The sequence below is a fragment of the Rhineura floridana genome, chromosome 15, assembly GCF_030035675.1.
Source record: "Rhineura floridana isolate rRhiFlo1 chromosome 15, rRhiFlo1.hap2, whole genome shotgun sequence".
Taxonomy (NCBI): domain Eukaryota; kingdom Metazoa; phylum Chordata; class Lepidosauria; order Squamata; family Rhineuridae; genus Rhineura; species Rhineura floridana.
The window spans coordinates 37,687,599-37,715,499 of NC_084494.1; the positions used below are offsets into that span (position 1 = coordinate 37,687,599).

At 48.6% G+C, this 27,901-nt stretch overlaps 1 protein-coding gene across 1 annotated transcript; it reads left to right on the forward strand.

The window, feature by feature from the left end:
• Positions 1–3,147: 3,147 nt before the first annotated feature.
• Positions 3,148–26,913, forward strand: EML2 (EMAP like 2). Its single transcript, XM_061596154.1, has 19 exons — positions 3,148–3,901; positions 6,620–6,648; positions 7,173–7,302; positions 7,475–7,624; positions 8,889–8,958; positions 9,706–9,816; positions 10,592–10,687; positions 10,918–11,052; positions 13,190–13,289; positions 14,192–14,346; positions 15,291–15,416; positions 15,881–16,012; positions 16,146–16,213; positions 16,812–16,900; positions 17,728–17,825; positions 18,577–18,664; positions 22,074–22,169; positions 22,757–22,887; positions 23,906–26,913. The coding sequence occupies exons 1-19, from the start codon at positions 3,870–3,872 to the stop codon at positions 24,029–24,031; spliced, it is 1,962 nt and encodes a 653-aa protein (XP_061452138.1). The 5' UTR covers positions 3,148–3,869; the 3' UTR covers positions 24,032–26,913.
• The last annotated feature ends 988 nt before the right edge of the window (positions 26,914–27,901 follow it).

The following is a 27,901-nucleotide window of genomic DNA, read 5'->3' on the forward strand; positions in this document are numbered from 1 at the left end:
GAGGGAGCTGCTTCCTGGGAAAAGGTGAAGGGTCTGCTGCTCACAAGAGTGGCTTGCACAGGGATCTCACAGTGCTCTCTCCTGACGGTGCTGCTGCTGCTAACGACCATCATCATAATTATTTAATAGGGACTGGGAGTAATGGGGAAGGGAGAGCATTTTATATTGGCTGCTGTGTTTGAAATTCATTTTTCGTATGAGTCATGATTGGAAACTATCTTGAGGGCCAGTTTGGAACAAAAAAGCAGATAATAAATAAAGAAGGAAAGGTAGATGGGAATTTGCATAAATTCAAATTTTGGTGAAATGTGTAGCTTTTAGTCAGAAGTTTCAAATTTTGAAATGATCAATGTTTTTTAAAGTTCAGTTTTAAGGAGCACTTTAATTTTAAAATAGTCCTATACTTACCTGGAGTAGGGAAAAGGCAGCCCTTTTTCCAATTTGAAGAGATTTAACAGCCCAGAGAGATTAGAAGAGACTTAAATGAGGTGTTTCAAAGGCACAGAATACAGAGATTGAAAAGCAATAAAGTTTTCCACAATCCAGTTTGGCTTGTTGTCAAAACTGGCTGTAACTTAGAGACAGCTTGATAACATTTCCTTGTTTCCCTTTCTCTCTGCAGACTGGTTCTCAGGGGGGGGCTTTGAGATAAACATAGCCATTTGCAAACAAACCTTACAGTCTAAATCCTTCTATTCAATACAGTTTTCTAAATGCTTGGATTTTCACTTGGCTTGAAGGAGAATTGTTTTTTTTTTCCCTTGAAAGGCCTGTTTGTGATTGGTGGTGGGGGTGGAATTGCTTTCACTTGCTAAGTATTGGAATTTAATTATTATTAAGAATGAGTCAAGAATGTTGTGTGTAAATAACAGCAAAACGAGAACAAAAATGAAAATACTGGCTTTAAGAATCTGCTTGAATGATCACCTTGTGGAGGACCGTCGTGTACTGAATCAGACCAAAGCTCCATCTGGTTCAACACTGTTGTTTCCAATAGCTATTAGTCAGCCTCTGGCAGACTGCAAATCTCTCTGAACACAGAGGATCTGTTCGATGTTACAACTAATGTTATAAATTAATTATTTTTAATTAATTTATCTAATGCTTTTATAAAGCTCATTAATGGTAGTATCCTTAGAATTTCCAGACTTTTTCTAGCAGACAGACTTTTTAACAGGCTTTCTAGGAATGGAAATGCTATAATGAGAAAAGGCTAGCCCTGTTGAATTTCTGCTTGCCATGCAGTTATTTAAGAAGCTGCATTTTTGTCAGTGGGAGAAAAAGGGTGGCAACCCCCAGTAGCCCCATGACATCTTGTGGCAATGCATGCTGTAGGGGTTTGATCCTGTGAATACCTGTTCACACTAAATGTGCCACAATCTGGAGAATTGGGGGAGTAGCCAAACCTTTCACTCTTTTGCACGCACACACAGACACGCACAGAGGGTGGCCATATAAATCCAATAGTGTGTGTTCTTAACCCTCCCCTAGAACAGTGGCATGGCTTTTGACAAGTGGCTTTCACCAGCACCGCCCCCTTCTTTCCTCTCTGAACTCCATTCTGCTTCCTCATGCAATGCTTAATCTCTCTAGGCTGGCAATTAGTTTTGCCCACACTCATAGTCTGACTAAAGGCACCATTTGAAGGAAAGAAGGAAGGAAGGACCCTGCTCCTCCCCACCGCTAGCAAGTTCAAATGAGCCAGATATATGGGAAATGCATTGCCTTTCCACGCAGTGTGTGGTTTGACTTACTTGCCTGCAGGGGCCTGGGTGTGTTAGTCTTGTACTCTGCTTGTGGGATACTCCACTAGGGAGTATGTGCAGCTCAACTGGGGTGTAACTGATGTGTGGCGGATCCAGCCCCGAGCTGGGGCTTGGAGTGCTTGGCCTTCTAGTCTATTGCAGTGCCTCCCTTCTATTTAAAATGGGAGAATCCTAACAATCTAGAACTGGGAGGGTACATGCACGTGAGAGGTAAGGGGGGTCATTTGATAAGAAACATTTGTTGTTGTTATATGCCTTCAAGTCAATTACAACTTATGGCAACCCTATGAATCCTTTGGATGTATTCATTGGGTTTTCATGGTAAGAGGTATTCAGAGGTGGTTGACCATTGCCTTCCTCTAAGCCTACGGCAGCAGGTATTCCCAGGCGGTCTCCCATCCAAGGACAAACCAGGCCTGATCCTGCTTAGCTTCCGAGATCAGACAAGATCCAGCTTGTTCAGGGTACTTTGGCCATAGCCCCAGGAACATTTAGGGCCCTACAAAATAGGAAGAGGTGGAGATTAGCTCTCTTCTGTCCCACATTCACAAAGGGAAGAAAGACCAGGAATGCATCCACTGCTGTGAACAGAGGTCAATGCCACTGAGCAGCTCTCTTTCTGCTTCTGGCCTGTCTTTGGAGAGGGGTTGCAAGAAGCTCGTCTTTGGATCTAGTACCCCAGGTCTTGCAAGATCATCTTATTTGATGCAGGGCCTCATCTTACAAGGCCTTGAAGGAGGCATCTTGCAGAGAAGCCGCCTTCCAAAGCGCTTGGCTTTTCATCCAGCAAGCTCTCTCTCTCTGCTCGCTTCCGCTTCATGCACGCGCTTGTTCTGCATCGCCCTCTTTTCTGGCTGGCTCACCCTTCCACCTGCCCCTTTGCTCTTGTCTGGCTGTATTGCTGAGGCCTTCTCTCCCACAGCGGCCGTAGCTGCCCTTCTCCGGAACGTCCAATCTCACTCAAGCGCGAGTGTTTCAAGAACCAGAGAAGCCGCACCACTTCCTCAAGCAGCTCCTGCAGCGGGAAACGCGAAGGGTACGTGGGAAATGCCTTTGGCTGAGACCCCAGCCAGACCTGCACAGTCAGCTCGCCCACTTCACACCATCACCCATGAAGGCTCAATAATCTTTATCACCATTTGCATAAGAATACTCATATTCAGCCAAGCTAACGTTAATTGGACTTGTAAAGCAGCTAGGGACGCTTCTTTGCTTTAGCAGCTCATGTTTTGCAACCCCATTTAATCCACTTTGCAAAGCAGCTGAGGTCTTGCAAAGTCTTGCTTTGATTTAAGCCACCAAAGCTCAAGGAAAGCCTACCATAATCACCCCAAACTAACATAACCCGGAAGCAAAACTTGCCAGGAGAACGGAGGAGAGTTGTGAGATCGGATTTCAAAGCCAGAGGAGGGAGGAAGCGGTGGCTCACTCTCATAACCGGATAATCTCCTTCTCGAGGCGCACAACTTCTCACCGTCCCCGCCGCATCGGGTGGCGTTCTCTCTTCTCTGCAGTTCTTAAAGGCAGAGCTACCCTCTCTGGGTCTGGACGGCGCAGCCCTACCGACGCGTGTACACGCAGCAGGATTCACACGTGCACGGCCATCGCGCATCTAAGGCTGTCCCGTGGAGCAGAGCAGCCCCGGGCTACCTGGCTCAATGGTTTGAACAGGGACGAGACGGCGGCTTCTCGTGGGCACTCCGTGGGAAAACAATCCGATTTTTTCCCAAGCTTTCTCGGCCGCCACCCCGAAATAATGCCGCCCTCTCCTCCAGCCCGCTAGCGCCGCTTTCTGGCACGCAGAGGGTTAAAGGCAGGCCCCGGCCTGTGGGAGGGGAACCGAGAGCCAGGAAGGAGGGAAGGCTGGCAAAAGTTGGAAAGTTTCCCGCTCCTGCCCCATTGCTTCGCCGCATCCCCCGAGACTCTCCTCGGGGAACTGGAGCATTTCCAGTCACCGGCGGGTGGGGCAAAAATCTCCCCGCTCAGGAACCCTCCCCGTTGGGGCTGGGAGTAGCTGCCCGCCGCCTCCTTCCTAAACATAAAGGAAACGCGCCACCTTCCCCGCCCTAAGAGCAAATCCAGAGGCAGCTCAGAGCATCCACCATGAAGAAGGCTGCAGGGAGCATCAGCCCCAGGTAAGATGGGCGAGGGGTGGGTCGCTGTTGTCCTCCATCCCATTTCTCTTCCTCCTCTTCCCTCTCCCTGGCAAGGTTCAGTTCTGGCACCTGATACAATCCCAGGGTTCAGATGGGGCCTATAGTGGAAGAGTGTCTCTGAGCAGGTGCAGAGTGTGTGTGGAACTAAGCATCCCTCACAGGCGCTGCATCTAGCTCTTTCAGTCCCAGCACCTCTCATTTTGAAGGGAGGGAGCAATGCATGTTGGTGATCCCCCCTCTTCCTGAGGGGTACTTCGGATCTGGTTCCTAGATTTGGATACGAGCTCCCATCGGTTAAAGGTGGGGGGAGAGTGCAGGGGAGCCCCCAGGTGAAGGGAGTGGGTGGCTTGCTGGTGCACTGGGTTGGTTCGGCCCAGTGTTTGTTTATTTATTTAATTTATATCCCATCCTTCCTCCGAGAAGGAACTCAGGTTGGCAAGCAAAAACACCAAGAACACTCTAAAAGGTCTTAAAAACAAAAGACTTTTAAACATCTGAAGCTGCATATTGCTTCAGGGAGATGATGCCGGTCCTGCAGGGCATGGGGGGTCAGTGGAGGGGGAAATGGGGCCTCCAGAGGCAAGTTGGGTAAAGGATGGGGGAGTTAGGGGTCCCATCAAAGGGGGGGCACGAGGCTGGTGTGCTGCCTGCAGGTAGGCTAGTGTCAGTTGAGGAGGGGGTGCTAGCACCCCAGCTGGTCCTGCCACAAGATGGTGCCTTTTGGCTAGTTGTTATGTGCTGTAGGAAGAGGACTGCCTGGGTTTTCCACCTCCCAGCAAATGACTTGGGCTAGCCCTGGAAGGTGCAGCCTGGCACTTGCTGTTGCTAGTTCACCGCCTCTGTGGCATGCACATGTTCCTTGACAGCAGCAGCTTTCCAGGTGAGCTTCTGAGAGGACAGGCTTGCTTGAGGCCACCTCTTCTGTTGCACAGCAGAGTGGTGATGTTGTGGGGGGATTGAATCCCAGGCCTCTCTGGTCCCAACCCACCTTGCACCACAGCCCCAGGAAGGAACTGGCTCCTTAAGGGGTGTGAGTGGACTGAGGGGGTATGTGCATCTCTCTCCTGGGTCGCCATTGCTGGTTTCCTGGTGCAGAGAGGGGTCTGTGGGGTACTGGAGGAGGGGGAGAGGAGGCCCTTTGCTTTGGCTGATGCAAGAGCCTAGCAGGATCCCCTGAGAGGTGAAAGAGAGGCTTTGTGCAAACAGGGAGAGTGAGGCAGAGTCCCCTGGGCAGGCAGGGAGATTGTGCAGGGAAGGGGTGGGGAAGCTTGTGCTGCCAACGGTTGCTTTGGATGGGGGAAGATAAAAAGCCTCCGCAGATGGGCAGGGAGGCAGCCCCACCCTTCTCTGGGCGAGTTAACCCTTTGGCAACTGGCAGTTTCAGGGGGGGAGGGTTTGAAGTAAACGGTTATAACAAAGTTAAGCTCAAATAAGGCAAGAGTTGAGTGCATGTTGCACATTCCAGGGTCCATGTGGGATCCTCCATGAACCTGGCAACTTACATGCAAGGCATGTGCGCTGCTGCTGAGCTGTTCCCCACCCCACCCCTGTCATGCCAAACTGCTTGTCAGTTATCCCAATGCCCTTGCACTTATTAGCCAGAATACTAGAAGGCGGGAGCAAGTTCAATTCTTGCTGATCAATTGGCTAGTATGCTGTTGGCAAGTTTTTCCACTGATGGGAGTTATAAGCAAAAAAGGGTTGAAAAGAAAGTGCTGAATATCTTGAGGTGACCATTTACCCACCCACCCCGCCAGTGCTCCCCCCCCCGAGGCTGCTGTGCTCTGTGCCAGGGGCATCTTATCTGGCTGTCTCCTGGAGGTGGTCTGATCTCAATGGGTCTTTGGGCCTGATCCAGTTCTGTGTTCTTACTTTCTCTTACATATCTGTCTGTCATTTTTGGAATCCTTTATCCTATCTCATCCTGAAGGCTGAAAGCATCCATGTAGCTGGAAGCAGAACAATGCTCAATGTTATGTACTAAATGTCCAGAGCTATTAGAGGCTTTTAAAAGAATATGGTTTCGGCTGTAACTTTACCATAAAGAATTCACACAGATATGCACACACACAGTTTTGGAGTCTAGGCACTTGCTTTGTGAGCAACACACTTTCTCAAACTGTCCCCACCCGTCTGCATTCAGAAGCCTGTGAGTAGCGCGACCTCAGAGATCTTTTCTTCTCCTATGCTTGGCAATGCTTGGCATAGCTGTCTTGCTGAAGTAGCCATCAGTAAGTAATAGGCTGCAAGTGGGCTTCTGAGGGGTGCCTTTCCTGCTTTTCACTGATCTGCTTTGATGTTGCAGAATGATCATCAGCATTCTATCTTCTGTGGGGTGGGGTGGAATTGTTTTAAAATGGGTGCAGCTGCTCTGAAGGGAAGTAGAAATCTGGCAGAGAGGGATGAAAGAGCGAACCATGCACAGGATCTGAGGATAGGAGGGGCTGTATTTTGTCAGGAACGGAGAAATGAGAGATAGTAAGGACTATCTGGCATGGGTGATGACAGTTCCCTTGAGCCAAGCTGAAGACTGTTGCCTCCCATTGGGAGGTTGTGGGTGGGAGAAGGGTAGCCCCAGAAAGCAAATGATGCTTTATTGAGATGCCTCCCTACTACAGTCATCCATCTTTCCTCCCCACACCCTAGTCTTTCCCTTCCATCCTAACTGTTTTTCTCTCTCTCTCTCTTCTCTCACAGCAAACCTAAAGAAGCCACCTTCAGTGCTGGTGAGTAGATGCTGCCACAACTTTGCATTTTATGGTGGGGAACAAGTTTCAGCAAATCAGTCCAACGACTGGCACTGGGCACAGTTCTAGAGGACTGGAGGCCACAGGTGGTTGGCTGAGGATGTGCATGCACTTGAGTTTGTAGAAGGGGCTTGAGAGCTGAGTGTGTCCTCTTAGCACAGCTTAAGTGTTCTTGGAATAGTGGGGGAGAAGACCGGTCAAAGAAAGAAGCCCCTCTGTCGGCTAAGGGTTGCACAAATGGCCTTTTGCAAATTGTTCCTTCTTGGTCACCGGGAGGAGATTCTTGCATACCACAAGTGTCCAGCTTTCTACAAGGCTTGCCTAAGGGCGGGGCAGAGTGAGAGATAGGAGTGAGTAGGAGGAGAATATGTGATATTGGGAAAGAGTAAGTTCCTCCATGGAGAGGCAATTGGCTGCCACTGGGCAGTTGGAGGTCTTGCAAGGCTGATTATGGGGATCGTGATGCCCTCTCTTTCCCCCCTCCTTCGGTGATCTTTATGCAGAGGATGGTTATGTGAAGATGTTCCTGCGGGGACGCCCAATCCCCATGTTTGTCCCTGATGCCGTTGTTGCCACCTACAGCCTGGATGCCAAGCTGGATCTGCCCCATAAGAAGCTAAAGCTGGACTGGGTGTATCCTACCCAAAGGAATCTCCTTTGGGGGCAGGAAAATAAGGATTGGGGGTAGGAGGGTTGCTGGAGCCTGGATTCCTGTTCTCTCTGTTTCCTGGCTCCATGAGCTGGTAGCCAGGACCAAAAAGACCATCCTTTGTGTTTTTCCTTGACCCACTGACATCTGCTCCAGCTATGGGTATCGGGGCCGTGACTGTCGGGCCAACCTTTTCCTGCTGCCCACGGGAGAGATCGTATATTTTGTGGCTGCTGTGGCTGTCCTCTACAATGTGGAGGAGCAGCGCCAGCGCCACTACCTGGGCCACACAGATGACATCAAGTGGTAAGGAGGGGCGTGATGGTGGCTGTTGTATTTCCTCCCATAAAGGGCGGGGAAGATATGCACTGCCAATTGGCAGACCACATCACCCATAACAGGAAGAGGTGGCTTGAACAGCATCGGGGGTGGGGGGTACCAGGGCTTTGTGTGGGAAGGTGTTCTCCTTGGTAGGAATATATGCCAAGTTGTGGGATATATGTGGTTTTTCCACACTGGTGAAATGTTGCAAAGCAGACAGCAAGCTTGTGTCCCATTTCATGAAGAGGTTTGCCTTTCTAATTTAGGGTTGGATTGGAGCATCTGCTGCTTGAAGGATGATCCAGTCCTCTGAGGACTTTGTGTCCTGCTTAAATATATTTTATTGGCTTTTGTTTTTTAATGTTTATGGGATGTGTCGAGTGTTAGTCCTAGACAAAATGTAGATCCATTGACATTGATGGCTTACGTGGGTTCATTAATTTCAGTGGGTCTGCTCTGAGTAGGACTTAGGTGGACGCAGCCCTATAATTAAACCTTTACACAAGTCTGCCGAAAGAAATGTAAAGCAAACTCGGACTTGAATAAAATGCCATTAAATGAACAGAAAAATCTGTGCAGATTCCCAAAGCAGGGTGTTAAACTGAACAACCTGGACTGCAGCTTTGGATGCTGACTTAAAAGAGAAGTTTTAGTTGGCACTGAAAAAGGCTTCCGAAGGGAGGAAGACCCAAGGAATGGGTATTGCAGGGGAGGGCTGTGGCCCTCCTCCCCACAGGTCCAACATCATGAATAGATGGAATGCAGACCTGAGGCTGCCATATAGATCTTAACAGACGCTAGAAGGTCTTCCTGAAGACACGCTGGGCTGAAGACAATGTCTCAGGGGGGATCTGGTATGGTGGAATGGAAATGTGAGCTGAGATTGAGGGCTGGGGTCGAGCTTGACCTCTCAACCTCAGTTGCCATCTGTAAAATGGAACATAGGCAACTGCCTTAAGCTGAGCCAGACATTTGGTCCATCTCGCTGGTATCGTCTTCCCGGCCTGTCAGTGGCTCTCCAGGGTTTCAGGAAGAGGACGTTCCCAGCCCTAGCTGGAGAATTCTGGTTTATCTCATCAGCAAATGGAATGTAAATGGCAGGGCACTTGGCAATGGAAAAGTGATGGATGCATATATGAGGTAAGACACTCATGGTAAGGAGCGGGTGGGCTGGCCTTTGGGGGCACCCAGTGCTCAGTGCTTTTGTGTGTGAGAGGGAGAGACCTCTGCCCTTTCTTGTCTTTCATAGCCTGACTGTGCATCCTGACATGGTAACCATAGCAACTGGACAGGTGGCTGGGACTTCTAAAGATGGCAAGGTGAGGGGCACCTGTGCCAAATTTAGCTGATGCTCCAAAGCACCAGCTATTGGGTGGCGGGTGGCGGGAAGAGGGAACAGTGAGGGACAGGCAGGAATAGATTTGTGCAGTTACAGTAATTATTCCATGTTGTTGTTGTTTATCCTCATTAATTGAATTTATTTCCTTCCCTTCCTCCTGAAGGAGCCCATTTAAAGTGAACAGACAAATAAAAATAAAAATAGTGGGAGAGTTGAACATTTATGTATTTAAAAGCATTTATAAACCTCTTAGTATTATAAAAACGAACAATATCATTAAAATAAATAAACAGCAATATAGAAACATACAACAAGAGAAGCCTGAGGTGATATTGGCTGTTATATTGTATCTGTGCATTACTCTTGCTGTTTGCCTTGGGTGCCCAGTTGCAGAAAAGTGGCCTCTACACACTTCAGTCAAAGGAGCTGCCCTGCTGGATAAGGCAAAGGGTCTTTCTAGCGCAGCATCTCCCCCCCCCACAGTGGCCAGCCAAGTGTCACAGACAGGAGACGAAGGTGCTGATCTCCTCCTCTTGTTTACCCCAGTATCTTGTAGTCAGAAGTGTATACTGCCTCTGAATGTGGAGGTTCCAATAATCTGCGGCTAATAGCCAATTGTGGAAAATGCCACATCCAGGAGAAGCAAATTTCATAAAGTGATTATGTATTGTGGGAAGAGATGACTCCTTTTGTGAATCCTGAACTTGCTTCCTCTCTCTTCTGGCAGCCGTTGCCTCCCCATGTGCGGGTCTGGGATTCTGTGAGTCTGAATACGCTTCATGTCCTAGGACCAGGGCCCTTTGACCGAGCTGTGAGCTGCGTGGGATTCTCTAAGTCTGTAAGTGAGACCTTTCCCTTCCGCTGCCAAAAAAGGAATGATGTTTAGGGGACACCTAGAGTCCACCGTTCACCCCACAGGCTTGGGCTAGGCACAGATTCTGGGCTGGTCTTATTGTATCTGTAGCTGTGAAGATCCTGCAAGGAAAATCCAAGGCAGCCTTTCTCAGCCTTTGGGTCCCTAGATGTTGCTGAGCTACAACTCATCAGCCCCAGCCAGCATGGCCAGTGGTCAGGAATGATGGGAATGGTAGTCCTGCAACATCTGGGGACCCAGAGGTTGGGAAAGGCTGATCCAAGGTGAGAAATAAGATGACACTTTCCACTGACGTTACTCTGTTGTTGCTGTGTTTGATTTCATGCCCCAAAGAAAAGAATGGCCCATTTGTGTGGTTGAGATGGTTTGTAGAATTGGGTGGTGGTGGCGGCGGCAGATATATTGCAAGTACAAAGAATGAGCAGAGCCCTACATTCACTTCCCTTCATATTCTGCCCAAACACATCTTCTCTCCCACCCCCCAGACCCAAATTATAAAGCTAGGAGATGTGAATTCTGTGATTAAGAATGCTGAGTTTTTGCAGAGTTTGTTCTTTCTTCTGCACAGAGCATTGGTTTCAAAAAGAAAGAGGGAGGTGGCATGAGATTCAAAATTATCTTGCACTTCAGCATATTCTAGAAATGGCTTGCAGTTCCTCTCATGGCAAATCCAATGCACTGGGTAGCAGACATGAGCAACGCTGCTCTTCTGCTAGCCGTGACCCTTTTCTCTCCCCAGAATGGTGGTGGGCTCCTGTGTGCTGTCGATGACTCAAATGACCACGTACTGTCTGTGTGGGACTGGCAAAAGGAGCAGAAGCTTGCTGATGTGAAGGTAACTGTGCACCTGCCCTGTTCCTTCCCACAATCCAGCCTTCCCCAACCTGGTGCCCTCCAGATGTTATGGACTACAGTCATGCTGGCTTGGGGCTGATGGCAGTTGTAGTCCCAAACGTCAGGAGGGCAAAGACCATCACAGTCTGCTGCTTTCCCTGTCTCTGCCTCCTGCGTGCAGCTGCATCTCAGCCTGATGCTCTTTCCCTCACCCCTCCCCCTCCTCAACAGTGCTCCAATGAGTCTGTGCTGGCTGCCACCTTCCACCCTACAGAGCCGTCTCTCCTCATTACCTGCGGAAAATCCCACATCCACTTCTGGACGCTGGAGGGAGGCAGCCTCAGCAAGAGGCAGGGCATTTTTGAGGTGAGAGTGGGACCCAGGGAAGATGGAGAAGGGGAAGCCACAGAGGGTTATGGCTGAGCCATAAAGGCTTATAGGGCGGTTGGTGAGCTGGCCGGGTTGTCCCCCTGAGTGGCTCCCAACCATTTTAACAGAGCTTTCACAGGAGAGCTTCCTAGTGGATTGTGCCTGGAAATATTGCATATACACCCTTCCCCTTAACTGGCAACATGGGTTACAAACTCCGGTGAATTGCTGGGCCCTGAGAAGCGCAGATGCTACTTCCCACGCCCACATCCATGAAACTGAGCAAGGGCCATAGGTTATCTGCTCTGCATGCAGAAGGTATTGGGTTCAGTCCCTGGCATCACCAAGTAGGGCTGGAATGTGCTGTTCTTAAAACCTGGGAGAGCCACTGCCTGTCAGTGTACATAATTCTGATCTTGAAGGACCCATGGTCTGGCTCGCAATAAGGCAGCTTCATAATATGCCCTTGAGGTTGGTCTGGAAGCTGCAACTGGTGCAAAATGCGGCAGCAAGACTGCTCACTGGGGCAGGGTATCGCCAACAGGGCTGTGGAGTCGGTACGCCAAACCTTCGACTCCGACTCCTCTATTTTTCTACTCTCCGACTCCGACTCCACCCAAGCTTGCTTCCAACTCCACAGCCCTGGAAAGGGCTATAAATGTCTTTTTAAATTGGAAGCTCTCATAGGAGCATTTTTATCGCTGCCTGAATATGTGCTGATCTTGGCATCACAGCATTTGTCTTCATCTGGGTCCTGTGTCATACACTGACACACAAAATGTTTTCCATCTTGAGTTATGGTGAAATGCTCAACTACAGCTGACTTCACGGGAAGCTTCTTTGACGTTTTGAATTTATATTTTAAAAAATTTGTCAATCAAAATTTATTTTGAAGCCGGAGTCGGTACATTTCTACCGACTCCAACTCCACCCAAAATTGCTTCCAACTCCGACTCCACAGCCCTGATTGCCAACACATCACCCTGCTGCTGAAAGAATTGCACTGGTTGCCCATTTGCTACTGGGCCAAGTTCAAGGTTCTAGTCTTGGTGTACAAAGCCCTATACAGCTTGGGACTAGGATACCTGAAAGACTTACTCCTTATATACCCTGTCGAACACTGCGCACTGCAGGTGAGGACCTCTGCAGATACCATCTTATAAGGAGGTCTGTTTTGCCAAACATAGGAAGTGGACCTTTAGTGTAGTGACACCTACCCTTTGGAATTCCCTCCCTCTAAATATTAGGCAGGCGCCATATCTTTTTGGTGCCTATTGAAGACCTTCCTCTTTAAGTAAGCTTTTTAAGTAGAGACCTTATCCCACTCTGCATCTGTGTTGGAATTGGTTTTTAATATGTTTTTAACCTTTTTTTTTTAAGATGTCTTGGAAGCTTTTAAAAAAAATGTTTTTAAAGATGTTTTGTTTTAATGTATTTTAAAGTCTGTTTTTATGATGTTTTAAAGTGTTTTTAGTGCTTTTGTTTGCCACCCTGGGCTCCTGCTGGGAGGAAGGGCAGGATATAAATAAATAAATAAATAAATAAATAAATAATAGGATTCCTACATTGCATGGCCATGGGAGCGCAAATGGGCTCTCCCTGTCTTCGTGAGCCTCCTCCAGATGAGGTAAAACAGGGGCAAAAATACTAGTGAGGAGCCAACAGGATAACAAACTGAGAAGCTTTGCATAACTGCACTAAATGAAACCTCTTAAAATTTGGAATTTACAGAGCATTTTAGATATTTTTTTAAAGATATTTCACACATATTATTTCAGTGTGAAGATGGCTAGTCAGATAGATCTATTTTCCCACCCTATCAGAGCCAGCCATTGTGTTTTTTAAGGAATTTGGGATGTTTCAACTTCATTTGTTCAGTGGGAGTAAGGGGGCACTTCCCCACCCCCCACCCAGTTAAACCAGTTGGATCAACAATTGTACACAGTCCAGGAGAACCAGTTCTGCTTTGTTTGCTAAAGGGGTTGACCCTCAATCCATCCTTGTGCGGTGAGGTTTTCTACCCAGGTGAAGATGCTGTTGTCTTGCTAGCCAACTCTCCTTAGAAGCAGGTGAAGGGAGATCTCTAAGCTGTTTCGAGGCTCATCTGTTCTCTCTCCCCACCATTTCTCCACAGAAACACGAGAAGCCCAAATACATCCTGTGTGTAGCTTTCACAGAGAATGGAGACACTGTGACTGGTGATTCTGGGGGGAATCTCTACATCTGGGGAAAAGGTCAGTTTGGGAGGGGAGTGAGAGGGGATGTAATTGGGCTGAGGTATTGCTCAATGACAGCTCTGTCGGGTTTGGGCTGCATCAGTCTAACTGGATGCGCTGAGTCTTTCTACACATGCGAGACTGAATTTGTTGCAATATATTTGTGGTTTCTTCCAGGGACAAATAATTATTCTACTCTCAGCAAATCACTCGCATTTTCTCATTTGTGGTTTATTAAGTTGTTGTTTGCATGAAGTTCTTGAAAGGCCAAGCAGAAGCTTGTGGAAGAAAAAGCCAGAGATAATTTCCAGCACTCACTGGTGGCACCAGAAAAAAAAGTACCAGGAAGGGCAAAGTGCATTGAGATTGTGGAGGGAAGAGCATCACTGCTCTGATTTCTAAAAGAAAGGGAAAAGACACTGGAGGAGGTGAATGACTTTTCTGGCCAAGGCAGGGCAGGGTGGCTTTCTCCTCTGCCCTCCCTCTGGTGCTGCCGTTGCCATCACTTTATATTTGAAACTGAGGTTGGGAAGTTGAACATAATGTTATGAGAACTTGTGTCCCAATAAGCACTTAGACCTCTAAGGCATCCTTCCCAAACCCTGTGCTTTCCTGATGTTTTGGACTACAATTCTCATCAACCCTTGTAGTCCAAAACATCTAGATCAGGGCAGGCTGCCCTAAGGACTGTTGCTGCCTTGCTATTACAGATTGACAGCACAAGACTATCCATGTTTACTCAGAAGTAAGTCCCACTGATTTCAAAGGGACTTGCTCCCAAGGTTTGCAAGTTAATGCTGTTGCCCTGTTGTGAAAGCTGGCTTCCGTCATAGAAGATAATTTTTCCCCAGATTCTGGAGGAACATCCTAGGCGTGGGGGATGATCATTCTGTTTAACAACAGTATCCTTTGCCTGGCAGGGGGAAACCGGATTTGCCATGCAGTGCCAGGAGCTCACGAAGGTGGCATCTTTGGTTTGTGTGTGCTGCGAAATGGGACCATTGTCACAGGAGGCGGCAGAGACCGGAGAGTTGTGCTCTGGGGACGGGATTACCACAAGATACAGGAGAATGAGGTACTAGCTGGGAAGTGTGTGGGGGTCTTCCTCCTCCTAGGGTAGCAGCATTTCCTTTGACCCCAGCTGAGGTTGAAGGTATTGGGGGATGAGAGGTGGGCCAGGCCTGCCCAGTGCTGCTTCTAGATTCTTTTCACAGCTCCAGCAGGAGAACAGAGCCATAAGAACTGTATAACAGGCAGCTGATGGAAATTGTAGTCCAAAAGAACTGGAGGGCAGCAGGTTTATGCCACCTCCTCAAACCAGGATTAGGTGTCACACTTTGACACTGGTTTGCAATTCTGCTGCAGAGGGCAAGCTTAAACCATAGGTTACCAGTTTGGAAGTAACTGCAGATTGTGGGTTTAGACTACAGAGGAAATGACTATCGTGATGCAAAGAGGGAAGGGAATGTGCATGCATGGGGTTCATTTGCATAATGCCAAATTATGGATTGGCATTCATCTCTAAACCAAAGTCTTGGGGCCAAATTACGCTTCATGCATTTGCATTTGATGTGCAGGTTTTTAAACGCCGTTCATTGTGCCAGTGGGAGCTTTTCTCCCAATGTAAGAAGCAGTTTCAGGGGAGGAATTTTCCTCAGAAGTGCAGCGGGGACGGAAAGGGTTAGATCCCCCCTCCACTCCTGTTCCAGTCCCAGGAATTATCAGCTCTCCCAGGTGATGCTATTTTCGTATGTTAAAACCTGCACCGTATGAAAAGAAAGGATTTTGTTGCATGTATTTTGCCTCTTAGCCTTGAAACAACAGGAATCACATTATTTGGGTGTAAGAAATTTGCTGCATCTTGCATATCAAATCCTGTGGCATTTTGCTTTTTTTGGTACCTACTTCAAAAGCAAAATACAATTTTGAAATTGTTTCAGATACACATCTATGAACTACTAACTAGCTCTGGGTATGTTACGTTCTCCCTGAGGATGCTGGTTTCGTCTCACCTTGCAGGTACCTGAAGGTTTTGGGCCAGTGCGCACCATTGCCGAAGGGAAAGGCGACTCCCTCTTTGTGGGCACCACCCGAAATTCAGTGCTCCATGGATCCTTGGCTACTGGCTTCTCGCTGCTAGTGCAGGTAACAGGTTCATTCTAAGAAGTACTATGGAAACTGGGCAGCTCTAATCTGAGCCTGGATTCTAAGAGATGGAAGAGCTGGGCTGTAGCTCAGTGGTCGAGCACCTGCTTTGCATGCAGAAGGGCCCGATTCAGTTGCAGTTTCTCCAGGTTGGGATGGGAGTATTCCCTGCCTGAATCCTGCAAGTCAGGGTAGACAATATTGACCTGGATGGACTTATGGTCTGACTCACTATAATGCAGCTTTAGGGATGTGAAGGCCTGGGGGGCAAATGTTTTTTTGTGTATGTGTGTGTTTTTCCAGGAAAAATTGGTAAAAAATGAAAACAGTTTTTTTCCCAGGCTTTCTCATCTCTAGGCAGCTTCCCATGTTCCTAAATGACACACCAACCACTGGTGTGACCGGTGGGGGACCTGAGCGGCTCCAGTATCATATGACCTCTCTCTTCCTCTCCCTTTTGCCAGGGACACACAGAAGAGCTCTGGGGTCTGGCCACCCATCCTACATTGGACCACTTCTTGACCTGCGGGCAAGACAAGCAGGTTCACCTGTGGAGCGTGGCCACCCACCAGCCCCTGTGGAGCAAGGGAATTGATGTGAGCAAGAGATCTTGGGGAGGGGGGGAGGGCTGGGTTGGGTAACGGGGCCAGGTGTTTCGGGGTGCCTCCCCGCTTGGTTCACATGCTTGATATTACGCTTCCTAGATCTTTTTCCCTCTCTCCCCGACAGGATGCGGCTCGCTCAGCTGGCTTCCACCCCAGCGGTTCTGTGCTGGTGGTGGGCACCGTAACTGGCAGGTAACGCGCTACCTTGAGATGAAAGTCGTGATGGTCAATCAGTACAGGAGGGTGGAGAACGGACTGTGGAGGCCCCTGGTGGTGATGTTGTGGCACTGCATAGCTTGTTGAGAAGTTAGAAGAGCCGAATTCCAAACTGCCCCCAAAAGCCAAGATCTTCAGGGTGGGCAGTGAATGCCCAGCCTGGACAAGGAACTTTGGAGGGGGACAGGATCTTCTTTTGTCTTAACCTCCAGTGATGCCCCCCCCTCACTATAACTTTATCCCTCCATGAAAAAATTCTCTTACCATCCACCCAGCAGATCTGGTCATTTTTTTTCCTCTGGGGAGTTCCATCCCTTCCCAATAAACTGTTGCATGCTACTTATCACCCCCCCACACACATGCTCTTTCTTCCCCTTTTGTAGGATAACTTCCCACTGCACGGTCAAGGACTACATTTGTAGATAATGAGGGTAGGACAGGTGTACTGATCGAACTGTGGGTGGTGGTCCCTGCCTTGCCCTTCCTGTTTCTATCCCACTCCAGAGGTCTTCAGTCCCATGAGTCACTCTGACCTTATGTAAAATGTTCCCCTCTCTTCTGTGCTTTCAACCAGGTGGCTGGTGCTGGACACAGAAACCCGAGATTTGGTGACCATCCACACTGATGGTGGGGAGCCAATTTCTGTGGTCAGCTTTTCCCCAGGTAGGAGGTGTGGGGGGGAACAGGGGTACAGAGTGGGGAATTATGGGTTGGATTGGAAGAAATCCTACTTTTTTTGTATTTAGCTGTTTTAACCTATTGTTGGATTGTGCCTTTGCGAGTAGCTTTTTGCCTGGGAAAGGGGTATGTAATGTTAATATAGGACAGCTTCTACTGTTAGTGAGTTCCTCCATTCTTGACCTAAAGAACATAAGAAGAGCCTGGCTGCAGGATCAGACCAAAAGGGGCCCATCTAGTCTATCGTCTTGTTTCCCACAGTGGCCAACCAGATGCCCCAGTAGGAAGGCCGCAAGCGAGACATGAGCCCAACAGCTCTCTCCCACTAGTGATTCCCAGCAAATGCAGAGCTTGGAAAAGTTACTTTTTTAAAACTACAACTCCCATCAGCCCCAGCCAGCATGGCCACTGGATTGGGCTGATGGGAGTTGTAGTTCAAAAAAGTAACTTTCCCAAGCTCTGAGCAAATGGGATCTGGAGGCATACTGGATCTCAATTATACTGTTAAATTTGTTTGTAGTGTTGCCTGTGTACTTTTATTATGGCGTTTTTGCCTTGGTTGTAAATTGCTTCAGGACTTTTTAGTGAGGAGCGATATTCAAATTTAATAAAACCTCAGCTTACTGCCTGTGATGCTGATGGGAAGCCAACTGTTCCAGGTCCATTTCCTTCCTTCTGGCAAGAGTGATCTGGAGACCAACAATTTTGAGCTTCTGCAGCATCTGAGCTTTTCTCTCTGGGACCCCCATCTTGTCTGCCAGTGTCTTTCCACCCGCACCCCTGTTTCTTGACTCTGCCTTTGTGCTTTGCAGATGGCAAGTATCTGGCCTTGGGCTCCCATGATAACTTTGTCTACATCTATCTGGTTTCTGAGGGTGGCAGAAAATACGGGCGTGTCGGCAAGTGCTCGGTGAGTAGAGGTGCAACCAGAGACTGATCTGCATTCTGCCCAGCAGGCCTTCATTTACTTAGAATGCTTCTATCCCACTTTATAGCCTTGAGAGCCTCTCACGGAAACGTCACACGACAGAAACGATGTCCAGGTTTGGTATCAGAAGCAGAAATGACCCTATGGCGACACTTCTCTTAGGAGGGGTCACATCCATTTGAGGAGCTGACTCTGAATTTCAGCCATGCAGCATTTATGGCTGTGCCTGGCAATGGGGCATCTTCTGCTTTTGGCACCTTCCCTTGCCTTCACTCAAGGTAGTGGAGTGGTGTAATACTGCAAGTGGCCAGCAGGGGGCACTGCTCTGTCAAACATAAGTATCCAGCCTTCCACACAGAGGTCTTTTTACAAGTATTATCCTCAAAGGTTTGTGGTATTTCACTCCTCCTCTTGGTAGCTGTGATTCCCCTCATCAGACTGATTTCCAGGACTTACTTTGACTTGGCCCTGGAAGATGTTGAAAAACAAGTGCCTCTGATCATGCACAGAGGGTGTGCCTCAACACTGAATGACTGCTGCCTCCTTTGACTTTAGTGAGGAGATTTCCAGGGCAGATTATGTAGTTTCCGCATGGCTGTGAGCCCCAGTCTCTTTCTCTGTGTAGAAAAAAAAATGCACCAGACTATGGGATTGTAGAGCATCAAATAGGTTTTGTGCAGAACAGGCAATATTCTCCTTGCAGATATTTTTTAAAATCTCCCCTTTGCTCCAGGGTCACTCCAGTTTCATCACCCATCTGGACTGGGCCTTTGACAGCAGCTGTCTGGTCACCAATTCTGGCGATTATGAAATCCTGTACTGTAAGTAGAAAGCTCTGAATTCAAGAGAAGACTGTGTTTGTTTTTTGTTTTGTTTTGCTAGGGATGGAGAGAAGTCCTTTTTATCAGACCCCCTTCCCTTTTCAAGTCTGTTTCCATAATCTGTTATTATTGGATAATGATTTTCAAGTGCAATTCAAGCGCTGTTCTAGCTGCATGTGCTTCAGGAGTGAATTGGAGACTGAATTGGGTTAAAAAGGCACAGTCAGCATTCAGTGATGGGGAGCCTGGACTTGCTGCTCTTTCATCCTTGTGTCTGCATTATCATATTAAGTAAGAGCCAGATTGTTCCCTTTGGATCAAGTTTTTGATGTTCAAAAAGGAGGGACTGTCATCCCGAAGACATAAGCCTCCAATGTCCTTGATGATGTAAAGCAGTATTCGTATTCTTCTTCTTGTCTTTATTTATCCCCCGCCATTTTTCCAAAACTGGAACTCATGGCGGCTTCCAGATAAAAAATACATATAATTAAAAACATACAAAGTCTACATTAAAATAAGATTAAACTATTTCCAATATTAAAACCATACACACATATAGCTAAAAAAGTTCAAACTAGTTTAAAAATGATATAATAGACATGAGCAATGCAGCACCCTTCACGCCCTATCCTTAAACATCACAAAAACAGATCTTAAAATATATTAAAACGAGAGTGTTAAAAACATTTTTTTTAAAGTTGTAGTCCAAAACATCTGGAGGGCACCAGGTTAGGGAAGGGTGGTGTAAACAGACCCTCCATGCCTTGCCTCTTCCCAAGTGAGAGACTGCCCTATAGAACATTGGAGCCAGTTATTGTGAGCCTCTCAGCATGGCAAGATCAAGGTGTCTGGGCAAACACACCATGACAAGTGGCTGTCCAATTGATCTAGCACGCACCCAAACTGTAATTCACCTTGCAGCTGCTCAGCCCATGCGTGAGAAGCACTCAGCAGCACAGTGGGCTGCAGTAAGCAAACTGCTTGGCTGAAGGCTCTTGCAGGCTGCCTCTTGCCGTTCTGCAAAGGGACCGTTTGACTTTCCTGTAGGTCCTGTGTTTGGGGAAGGACAGTGTGGATCTTGGCTAGCCCTCCTCCACACAATAGCCCTGCAAGGTGGCTTTCTGCTTGGGCCATGCACGAGATTTGGCTGAGGCCTGACGTTTTTGGGCCTCTGCTGAGCCACGTTCGGACAGCCACAGATCACTACAGGTCAGATTCGATGATCTAGAGCTGTCAGGAAGAGGGGCATCAAGCAGGACGAAGAGACAGTAGCGGCTCTCCTTTCTGCCTGATGAGCGGAGGTAGTGATCCTCCGGAGTGTAGGTGTTTTTTCCAAAACAGCATCGCACAGGATTGTTCTTTCTGCTCCAGAGTCAGGGGAATGATCCAGGGGGGTGCTGTTTTCCTGTGGGAAAGCCCCTTGAAAACAGCATCTTGAAGGATAAATTGAACCCGCTGTCAGTTGGGGTTGGTGGGAAGGAGATGCAATATCTCCTTCCCCCTCCCTACCATATGTTTAATTAGGATTTTTAACACTAATTAAGCATAAGCCCTGCCCCAAACTTATTTGGAGTGGCTCTGAGCCAGGATGGGTGGCAGGGCAGGTTAGCCTGATGCCCCCCTCCCAATTGGAGCCACAGGGCAGATGGGGAGAGAGTCTGTGTACAGCCCTGAAAAATAGACAAAATAGCCCTGAAATATAGACAAAAATACTACTTTGCCTATACTTGGCATATGCTTGCATGATTCTGGGATGTTCTGATGACAAAAAACAGCCACAATCGCCCCACTGATATCCTGGATGAAAGGACAACTTGGGAGAATTTAATCAAAGAGCAGATACCATAAGAACATAAGAAGAGCCTGCTGGATCAGGCCAGTGGCCCATCTAGTCCAGCATCTGTTCTCACAGTGGCCAACCAGGTGCCTGGGGGAAGCCCACAAGCAGGACCCGCGTGCAAGAACACTCTCCCCTCCTGAGGCTTCCGGCAACTGGTTTTCAGAAGCATGCTGCCTCTGACTAGGGTGGCACAGCACAGCCATCATGGCTAGTAGCCATTGATAGCCCTGTCCTCCATGAATTTGTCTAATCTTCTTTTAAAGCCATCCAAGCTGGTGGCCATTACTGCATCTTGTGGGAGCAAATTCCATAGTTTAACTATGCGCTGAGTAAAGAAGTACTTCCTTTTGTCTGTCCTGAATCTTCCAACATTCAGCTTCTTTGAATGTCCACGAGTTCTAGTATTATGAGAGAGGGAGAAGAACTTTTCTCTATCCACTTTCTCAATGCCATGCATAATTTTATACACTTCTATCATGTCTCCTCTGACCCGCCTTTTCTCTAAACTAAAAATCCCCAAATGCTGCAACCTTTCCTCGTAAGGGAGTCGCTCCATTTTGGATACCATTTTGTTGCTGCCAGTCTAGATAGTTAGTTGGCACTCAAAGGTGGCTTGCAAGCATCACCACAGGTTGCAGGGATGGGGAGTTGCTGTGGTCCACAGGACTTCCATCTCAGGAAGTCCACAGGACTTCCATCTCAGTCTCCAGGATCCCTTCTGTCTTGGAGCTGGCTGTGATTTGGCTGGTCCACCCGGCAGATACCAATGGATTCCAGCATGCTTTCGTGTGTTCTTTTTCCCAGTGGAGAGAGCAGGCAACACTGTGTGAAGCCCTTGTCTCACTGTGGAACAGTGAGATGCATAAGGCTGTTGACGCCGTCACCCCCAAGCACCCTCCCTGGCATTGCAGAGCCCATTGTGTACCTTGGTATACCAGGGAAGTAATGGAGGTGGAACAGTCTGGCCTGGAAGCTGCACAGTGGAAACAGCAGTGGTTCAGCTGCTCACTAGGGCAGAACAATGCCACCATGTTATCCTGCTGCAGAAAGGGTTGTGGTGGCTGGCAATCAGCTATTGGGCAAAGTTCAAGGTGCCGTTGCTTGTGCACTGGCGTACAAGGAATTGGGCCTTCACTATGGCCCTCTCATCACTTATCGGACAGACCCAGTTTCTGTTGACTTTTTGGCACCTGTTGGAAAAGGACAGCTTCAGTAAGCCTTTGAAGTAGAGACTGAATATGTGTTGGATTTGAAATTATTTTTATATATGGTTTTTATTGCTGATGCTTTTATTGATGTTTTTATTGTTAAAACACTTTGCTGTTTTATGGGAAGTGATTCATGATAGGTGGAGGAAATGCACTCTGCTCGCTTCTCTGTTATGAGTCCAACATGTGTCTTAGGCTATCCATTTCACCCCAAAACTCTTCTCTCTCTCCCCTCGCGCCTCCCCATTATCCTTCCTGCCACCTACGCAACACTGGGCTCTCTCCAAAGCCCAGGATATTGGTGCATGTTGATGCGCAGACACTCTCACTCCTTGATATTCTCTTGCGTGCCTCCCCACAGGGGACCCAGCCACCTGCCGGCAAATCACCAGCGCTGAGGCTGTGCGCAACGTGGACTGGGCCACCGCCACCTGCGTGCTGGGCTTTGGAGCCTTTGGTGAGTGTGCCATGGCTGGCTGGAAGTTTGGCTGCAAGGGGGGGGGGAAGGTGGGAGGCTTTCCCAGCCAGGAGCAAAGAAGGCTGTACAGGCCTCCAGCAGAAGGGGGCAGGACAGGGCAAGAAGTGTTCCTTGAAATGTAGGAGGAGCAAAGGGGCTGTTCCACACTAGCATGCCTCTCCACGGCTCTGAGCCGCTCTGCACCCTTTAGCCCCACATACAGAATGATGTCCTTGTATCATTACCTGTTGTAAACTGCCCAGAGAGCTTCGGCTATGGGGCGGTATATAAATTGAATTAATAAATAAAAATAAATAATAAATGTATCTTGTTAATTAGTCCTAAGTGCAGTGGCTCCGGTGGCTGGGGAGCCCCACTTCACTTCACCCGGAAGCATGAATGGGAAGGGTGGCCAAAACCTCACTCTTCCCGCTCCTTTTAACCCTGCTGCTGGTTGGCCAACTAGATGTAAATATTTTTGTTAAGGGTCATGATGCACAAGGGGAAAATGCGATAGGTTGATGGGACATTAAGCTTCCCTGCCCCCCATTGCTGACATTTTCTGTATCTTTTTCCTGCCCTGGTAGGGATCTGGCCAGAAGGGGCAGACGGCACCGATATCAACGCCGTCTGCCGCTCCCATGATGGGAAGCTCCTGGCGTCTGCTGACGACTTCGGCAAAGTGCACTTGTTCTCCTATCCTTGCTGCCAACCGCGGGTGAGCCTTGTCTCTCCCCTACCCCGCATTCGTGCCGGGCTCCTATCCCCCTGGGGTCTACTTCTGTGGGTCTTATCCTCTCATTCTGCTCCGATCCCTTCCTTTGCTCACCTTCTAAGTATCTTGCAGGCAGGTGAGACCCTCTGAAACTTGCCCACCAGCTCTCACAGCCTCTCCTGCTGCCCCTGTACCTTTTTCCTGTTCCTTATGACCAGAACTATCATTAGAAGCTAAAATGATGAAACTGAAGTTACCACACTTTTGACATGTAATGAGAAGACCTGATTCACTAGAAAAGACAATAATGCTGGGAAAAACAGGAGTAGAAAAAGAGGAAGGCCAAACAACAGATGGATTGATTTCATAAAGGAAGCCACAGACCTGAACTTACAAGATCTGAACAGGGTGGTTCACGACAGATGCTATTGGAGGTCTCTGATTCATGGGGTCGCCGTAAGTCGTAGTCGACTTGAAGGCACATAACAACAAGAACATGGCAGCAGCTGCCCACACCCCCAGGGCTGCCAAGTGTCCTTACACAAGGCATGAGCATCTGGGTTGCCCCCCTCCGCTGTACCAACCTGATGCTGAACTTGAGCAAGGAGGGGCCCCAGCCAGAGTCCTGCTCATAGTTACCCACATGCCTAGGTTTGCTGCCAGTGCCTGCTTCGAGAGGGGGAGCCATGCTAACTCTGCTTCAGCAAAACCAACAAAGTCTCTTGTGGACCCTTTAAAGGTTTATTGTGTCAGAAGCTTTCATGGATGAGAGCCCATTTTGTCAGCTGAACGGACAGTCATCCACGAAAGCTTATGCTACAATCATCTGTTTAGTCTTATAAGGTGTTTTACGAGCATCTTTGTTTTTGCTGGGACTTGGAAATATTTCCTCCTGTCTAAGAAAAAAAGAGAGAGGCAGAGTGGTTGGCCTTTGCGCATGATTCCCCCCTCCACCTTGCTGTGTGTGTAAGATTCTCCTGCCCTCACTTGAGATCCTTCCCACCTCTGTTCCCAACTGCAGGCTCCCAGCCACACCTACAGTGGCCACAGCAGCCACGTCACCAACATTGCCTTCCTCCATGATGACAGCCTGCTTCTCTCCACCGGTGGGACTGACACCAGCATCCTCCAGTGGCGCCTCATCTAGCAGGGCAGGGGACAAGTGGGCTTTCCAGGGGCAAGTGGTGCAACGGTGGGGGTGGGATTGGATCCTATTAAACACTTTTGGAGGTGGGGGTGACAGTAATGTGCCCCTCCTGGATTGGGGAAGGGGGGGAGGGAGCTATAACTGTTCAGAGGTGGGATATGGAAAGAGGAAGATTTGAAGAGGATGAGGTGGAGCTATATTTTACAGAAATCTCTATATGAATAGTGATAATATATATCCAGATTTATCTCTATATATCTATATTTAAAGGCTGAAGGTTGCACAGGCTGAGAATGTGACGGTGTTGGGAAGATGGGAGGGAGAGAGGAATGCAGTTGCACACCCAGATTTCTCTTTCCTCCCCAGATGTTTGAATTACAGATGTAAACCAGTTTGATAACTGGTTTGGCTGTCGCCATTCTCGCTCTGTTTTTCCCTAATCTCCCATACACTACCACCCCGAGCCCTGCCAAGAAGAGTGTTGTAGGGTACTAAGAAGGCTGTTTTCATTTTCCTTCTCCTCCCAGAACTGTGGTTTCTAGGGCTTTTTGAATGGAAACTGGAGACTGTCTTAAACCAGTTTTGTCTTGCATCATATACATGCCCTTACATGCAATCTTGTGAGATGTGAGTTGGGGGGGGGGTGAGGGACAGATTTTTCTCCACACCCCCCCGATGCCATGTACTTGGTGTGCATGCTTTGCATTCAAAATGTCCCAGGGCCAGTCTCCAGCCAGGGCTGGAATGCCCGCTGTCTGAAACCCTGCAGAGCTGCTGCTAGGCAGGATGATGCTGAGCTAGAGAGATAAAAGGTCGGCCTTGGTACGAGGCGGCTCCCGGTATTCCTATGAGTTGGGTGTGGATGTCCACAGTTCTCTTAAGAGCATAACGGAGGCAGCCCTCATTCCCTCTGACCTCTTTCCAAGGGATGCTTGTTCCCTGGTTTGTATGTGAGGAAAGAGGATTTGGAGAGGCTTCGGGGGGCAGTGTGATGTGGCTGGTCCCTGGACTTGCATCAAAGGGGGGGATTGTGCTTCTCTTCCCTCCCTCCATTCCCTCACCCACGAAATGGATGTGGAAAACGGGTATTGTTTTCCTCTTACTGACATCTGGTTTTCTCAAATCTGCTGCGTGCTGTCGCACTAAACCCTTGAGTGGGAGGGGAGTGTGCCTCATCTCCAACCCCAACCAGCCTTCTAGGGAAGAAAGCTTTAGAGCAAAGAGCAAGGATGGAGAGGGAAGAGTTACCCCCAGCAAGACATTTCACATCCTTTCATCAAGGAGTTTTAAGTCGTGCGTGGCCTAACAGTGGCATCAATGGGCTTGTTCACGCGGCTGCCCTGTGCACATATAAGGTGGGTCTGGGTCTGACGTCTACATGAAAAAGGTGTTTAGGTAAAGGGGTCGGGGTGTGTGGCCCCAGGCAGATTTTTCCCAGCCTGCCTCCAGTATTAGAAGTAAGCTCAGTGGCAGTACGTCTGCTTCGTGTGCAGAAGGTCCCAGGTTCAGTCTCCTCCATCTCTAGGCAGGGCTGGGGGACACGCTCTGGCTGAAAACCCGGAGAGCGGCTGCTGCCAATTACCGTAGATAGTACTGAGCTTGACAGACCAATGTTCTCCTGTAGTGTAAGCAGCTTCCCCTGTTCCTAAGAACCTTGTGGAATCTGACCCAAGAGAGCCCAGCCAGTCCAGCTGAGCACCCGCTTTCCCCACAGTGGCCAACCAGATGCCTCTACCAGTAGGGTTTGAAGGCCCTAACCCTTCCCTTATGGTGACGGCCGACAAACTGGTATTAGTGGCACACTACCTATCACCATCTCATCTGATCTTGGAAGCTAAGCAGGGTCAGGCCTGGTTAGTCCTTGGATGGGAGACCACCTGGGAACACCGGGTGCCGTAGGCTTAGAGGAAGGCAATGGTCAACCACCTCTGAATACCTCTTACCATGAAAACCTTATGAATATATCCAAACATAGATTCATAGGGTTGCCATAAGTTGTAATCGACTTGAAGGCATATAACAAAAACAACCTATCACCATGGACACTGCATTTAGCCATTGTCAGTAGTGGCCAATGACAGACATCCTCTTCCTCAATGGTCTCATCCTTTTTTGGAGCCGTCACCACATCTTGTGGAGGCAAATTCCACAGATCAGCCCTGTGCTTTGGGGAATGGCTTTCTGTTGGATGCCCTGCCACTGAGTTTCATGAAGGATGCCAAATCCTAGTACAGAATGGGAAATAAGCAAGCCAGGCTAAGAGGAAGCAATGAGGGAAAACTGGGAGGGATTGGGGGGAGGGGAAGAAGAGTTCAGTTCCTGTCAGTTGTGCGCACCTTTTCATGTAAACATGGACCTTGCCCCCGGCTTTATGCATGCATCTATGGGGCAGCTGTGAATGAAGAGGGCTGCCCCTTCATGTCTAAGTGTTGGACTAGATCAGCCCTCCCTAACTGACTGAGGATGATGGGAGTTGTAGTCCAAAACAGCTAGAGAATACCATGTTGGGAAGGCTGAAACAGAATACTGGGGAAAAAATGATTTTGATGGTTTGCATCAGAGGTAAGGAGAGAAGAGTAAGCAAAAGTGCTTCTGGGCAAGTGGAGGGTGTGTTTAGTCTTCTTTTTTTAGACCCAACTGAGTCACATTTTCAGCCCAGGTTGGCGGTATTTTGCACTGGACATACTGATGGTTTGGGGAGGGGGCACTTTTGGAGCTAATAGTTTTCAGCCAGGTGGCAACTTCACGAGTCCCTGGGTAGGGGCGGAGTGGGAGTGGGCCGAAGCATGACTGTCTTCTGTATTTTCCAAAGAAAATGTGGCAGAGTGTAGAAAGTTGTTTAATAAGAATACAACCCAATAAAAAAGATCTAACAACACAAATCTCCTCCTGTGTATAAATGTCATTGTCAGGGGCAACTCCTGAACCTTAAACAAACCGTGTGGGGTGAGTTTAAACAAGCCGCTTTTGCGAGCTCAGGGGAATGGTCTGCTGCCGCCACACAAGATGATTCATTTGTACAACTCTGTCAGTTGAATGTCCTGCTACCCAGAGCAACAGAAGCTGAAAAAAGTCAAGTCCCTGCTTACAGGGAAGTCACAGTCAAAAATATCCTTGGTTTTTGACACACACAAGGGGGGGGGGAGGATGTTGAGTATCCTTGAGCAAGACTGTATAGTTATGGCGGGGGGGGGGAGTTACTGCTCTCTCCATGGATCTCATTGGCTAGCAGAAGCGGGCTAAGTGAGGCAAAAATCTTGTCTAGCAGCAAAGGACATTTGAGAGGCACTGACCTGCTCCAAATGCCCTAACCAGCCCCCTCCTCTCCAAGCAGCCCCACCTGGCTAAGCATCAAATATCTCCCCCTTCTGAGACCTCTTAGCTAGGGACAACAGAAGTAGGCCCAGTGCTGAGTTCTTGATTGTCTGGGATTGGGCCAGATTATTTTGAATTTCCACGAATTCCAAGCCCTTTATAGAAACAAGAGAGCCAGTGTGGTGTAGTGGTTCAGGTGCTGGACTACGACCTGAGAGACCAGGGTTCGAATCCCCACACAGCCACGAAACTCACTGGGTGACCTTGGGCCAGTCACTGCCTCTCAGCCTCAGAGGGAGGCAATGGGAAACCCCCTCTGAATACCGCTTACCATGAAACCCCTGTTCATAGGGTCGCCATAAGTCAGGATTGACTTGAAGGCAGCCCACTATAGAAACAAACATCCATATTCCCCTATCTAGCCAGCTGATGAGTCCCCGGGGGGGGGGGGGGATGAAGCCTTGCCAGCTCTTTCTGTGTCTGCTGCCACTGCTAGATTATTTTCTCTCTTTTCTGCTGCTCTCTCAAAAAACAGAATTTAAGGAAGCAGCCAAA

Bases quoted from the DNA above. Each gene is read 5' to 3' on its own strand.
- EML2 (XM_061596154.1), top strand. From the start codon at position 3,870: ATGAAGAAGGCTGCAGGGAGCATCAGCCCCAG. The intron at 7,625-8,888 runs GTAAGGAGGGGC...TGTCTTTCATAG, and splicing joins CACACAGATGACATCAAGTG to CCTGACTGTGCATCCTGACA. The intron at 9,817-10,591 runs GTAAGTGAGACC...TTCTCTCCCCAG, and splicing joins GCGTGGGATTCTCTAAGTCT to AATGGTGGTGGGCTCCTGTG.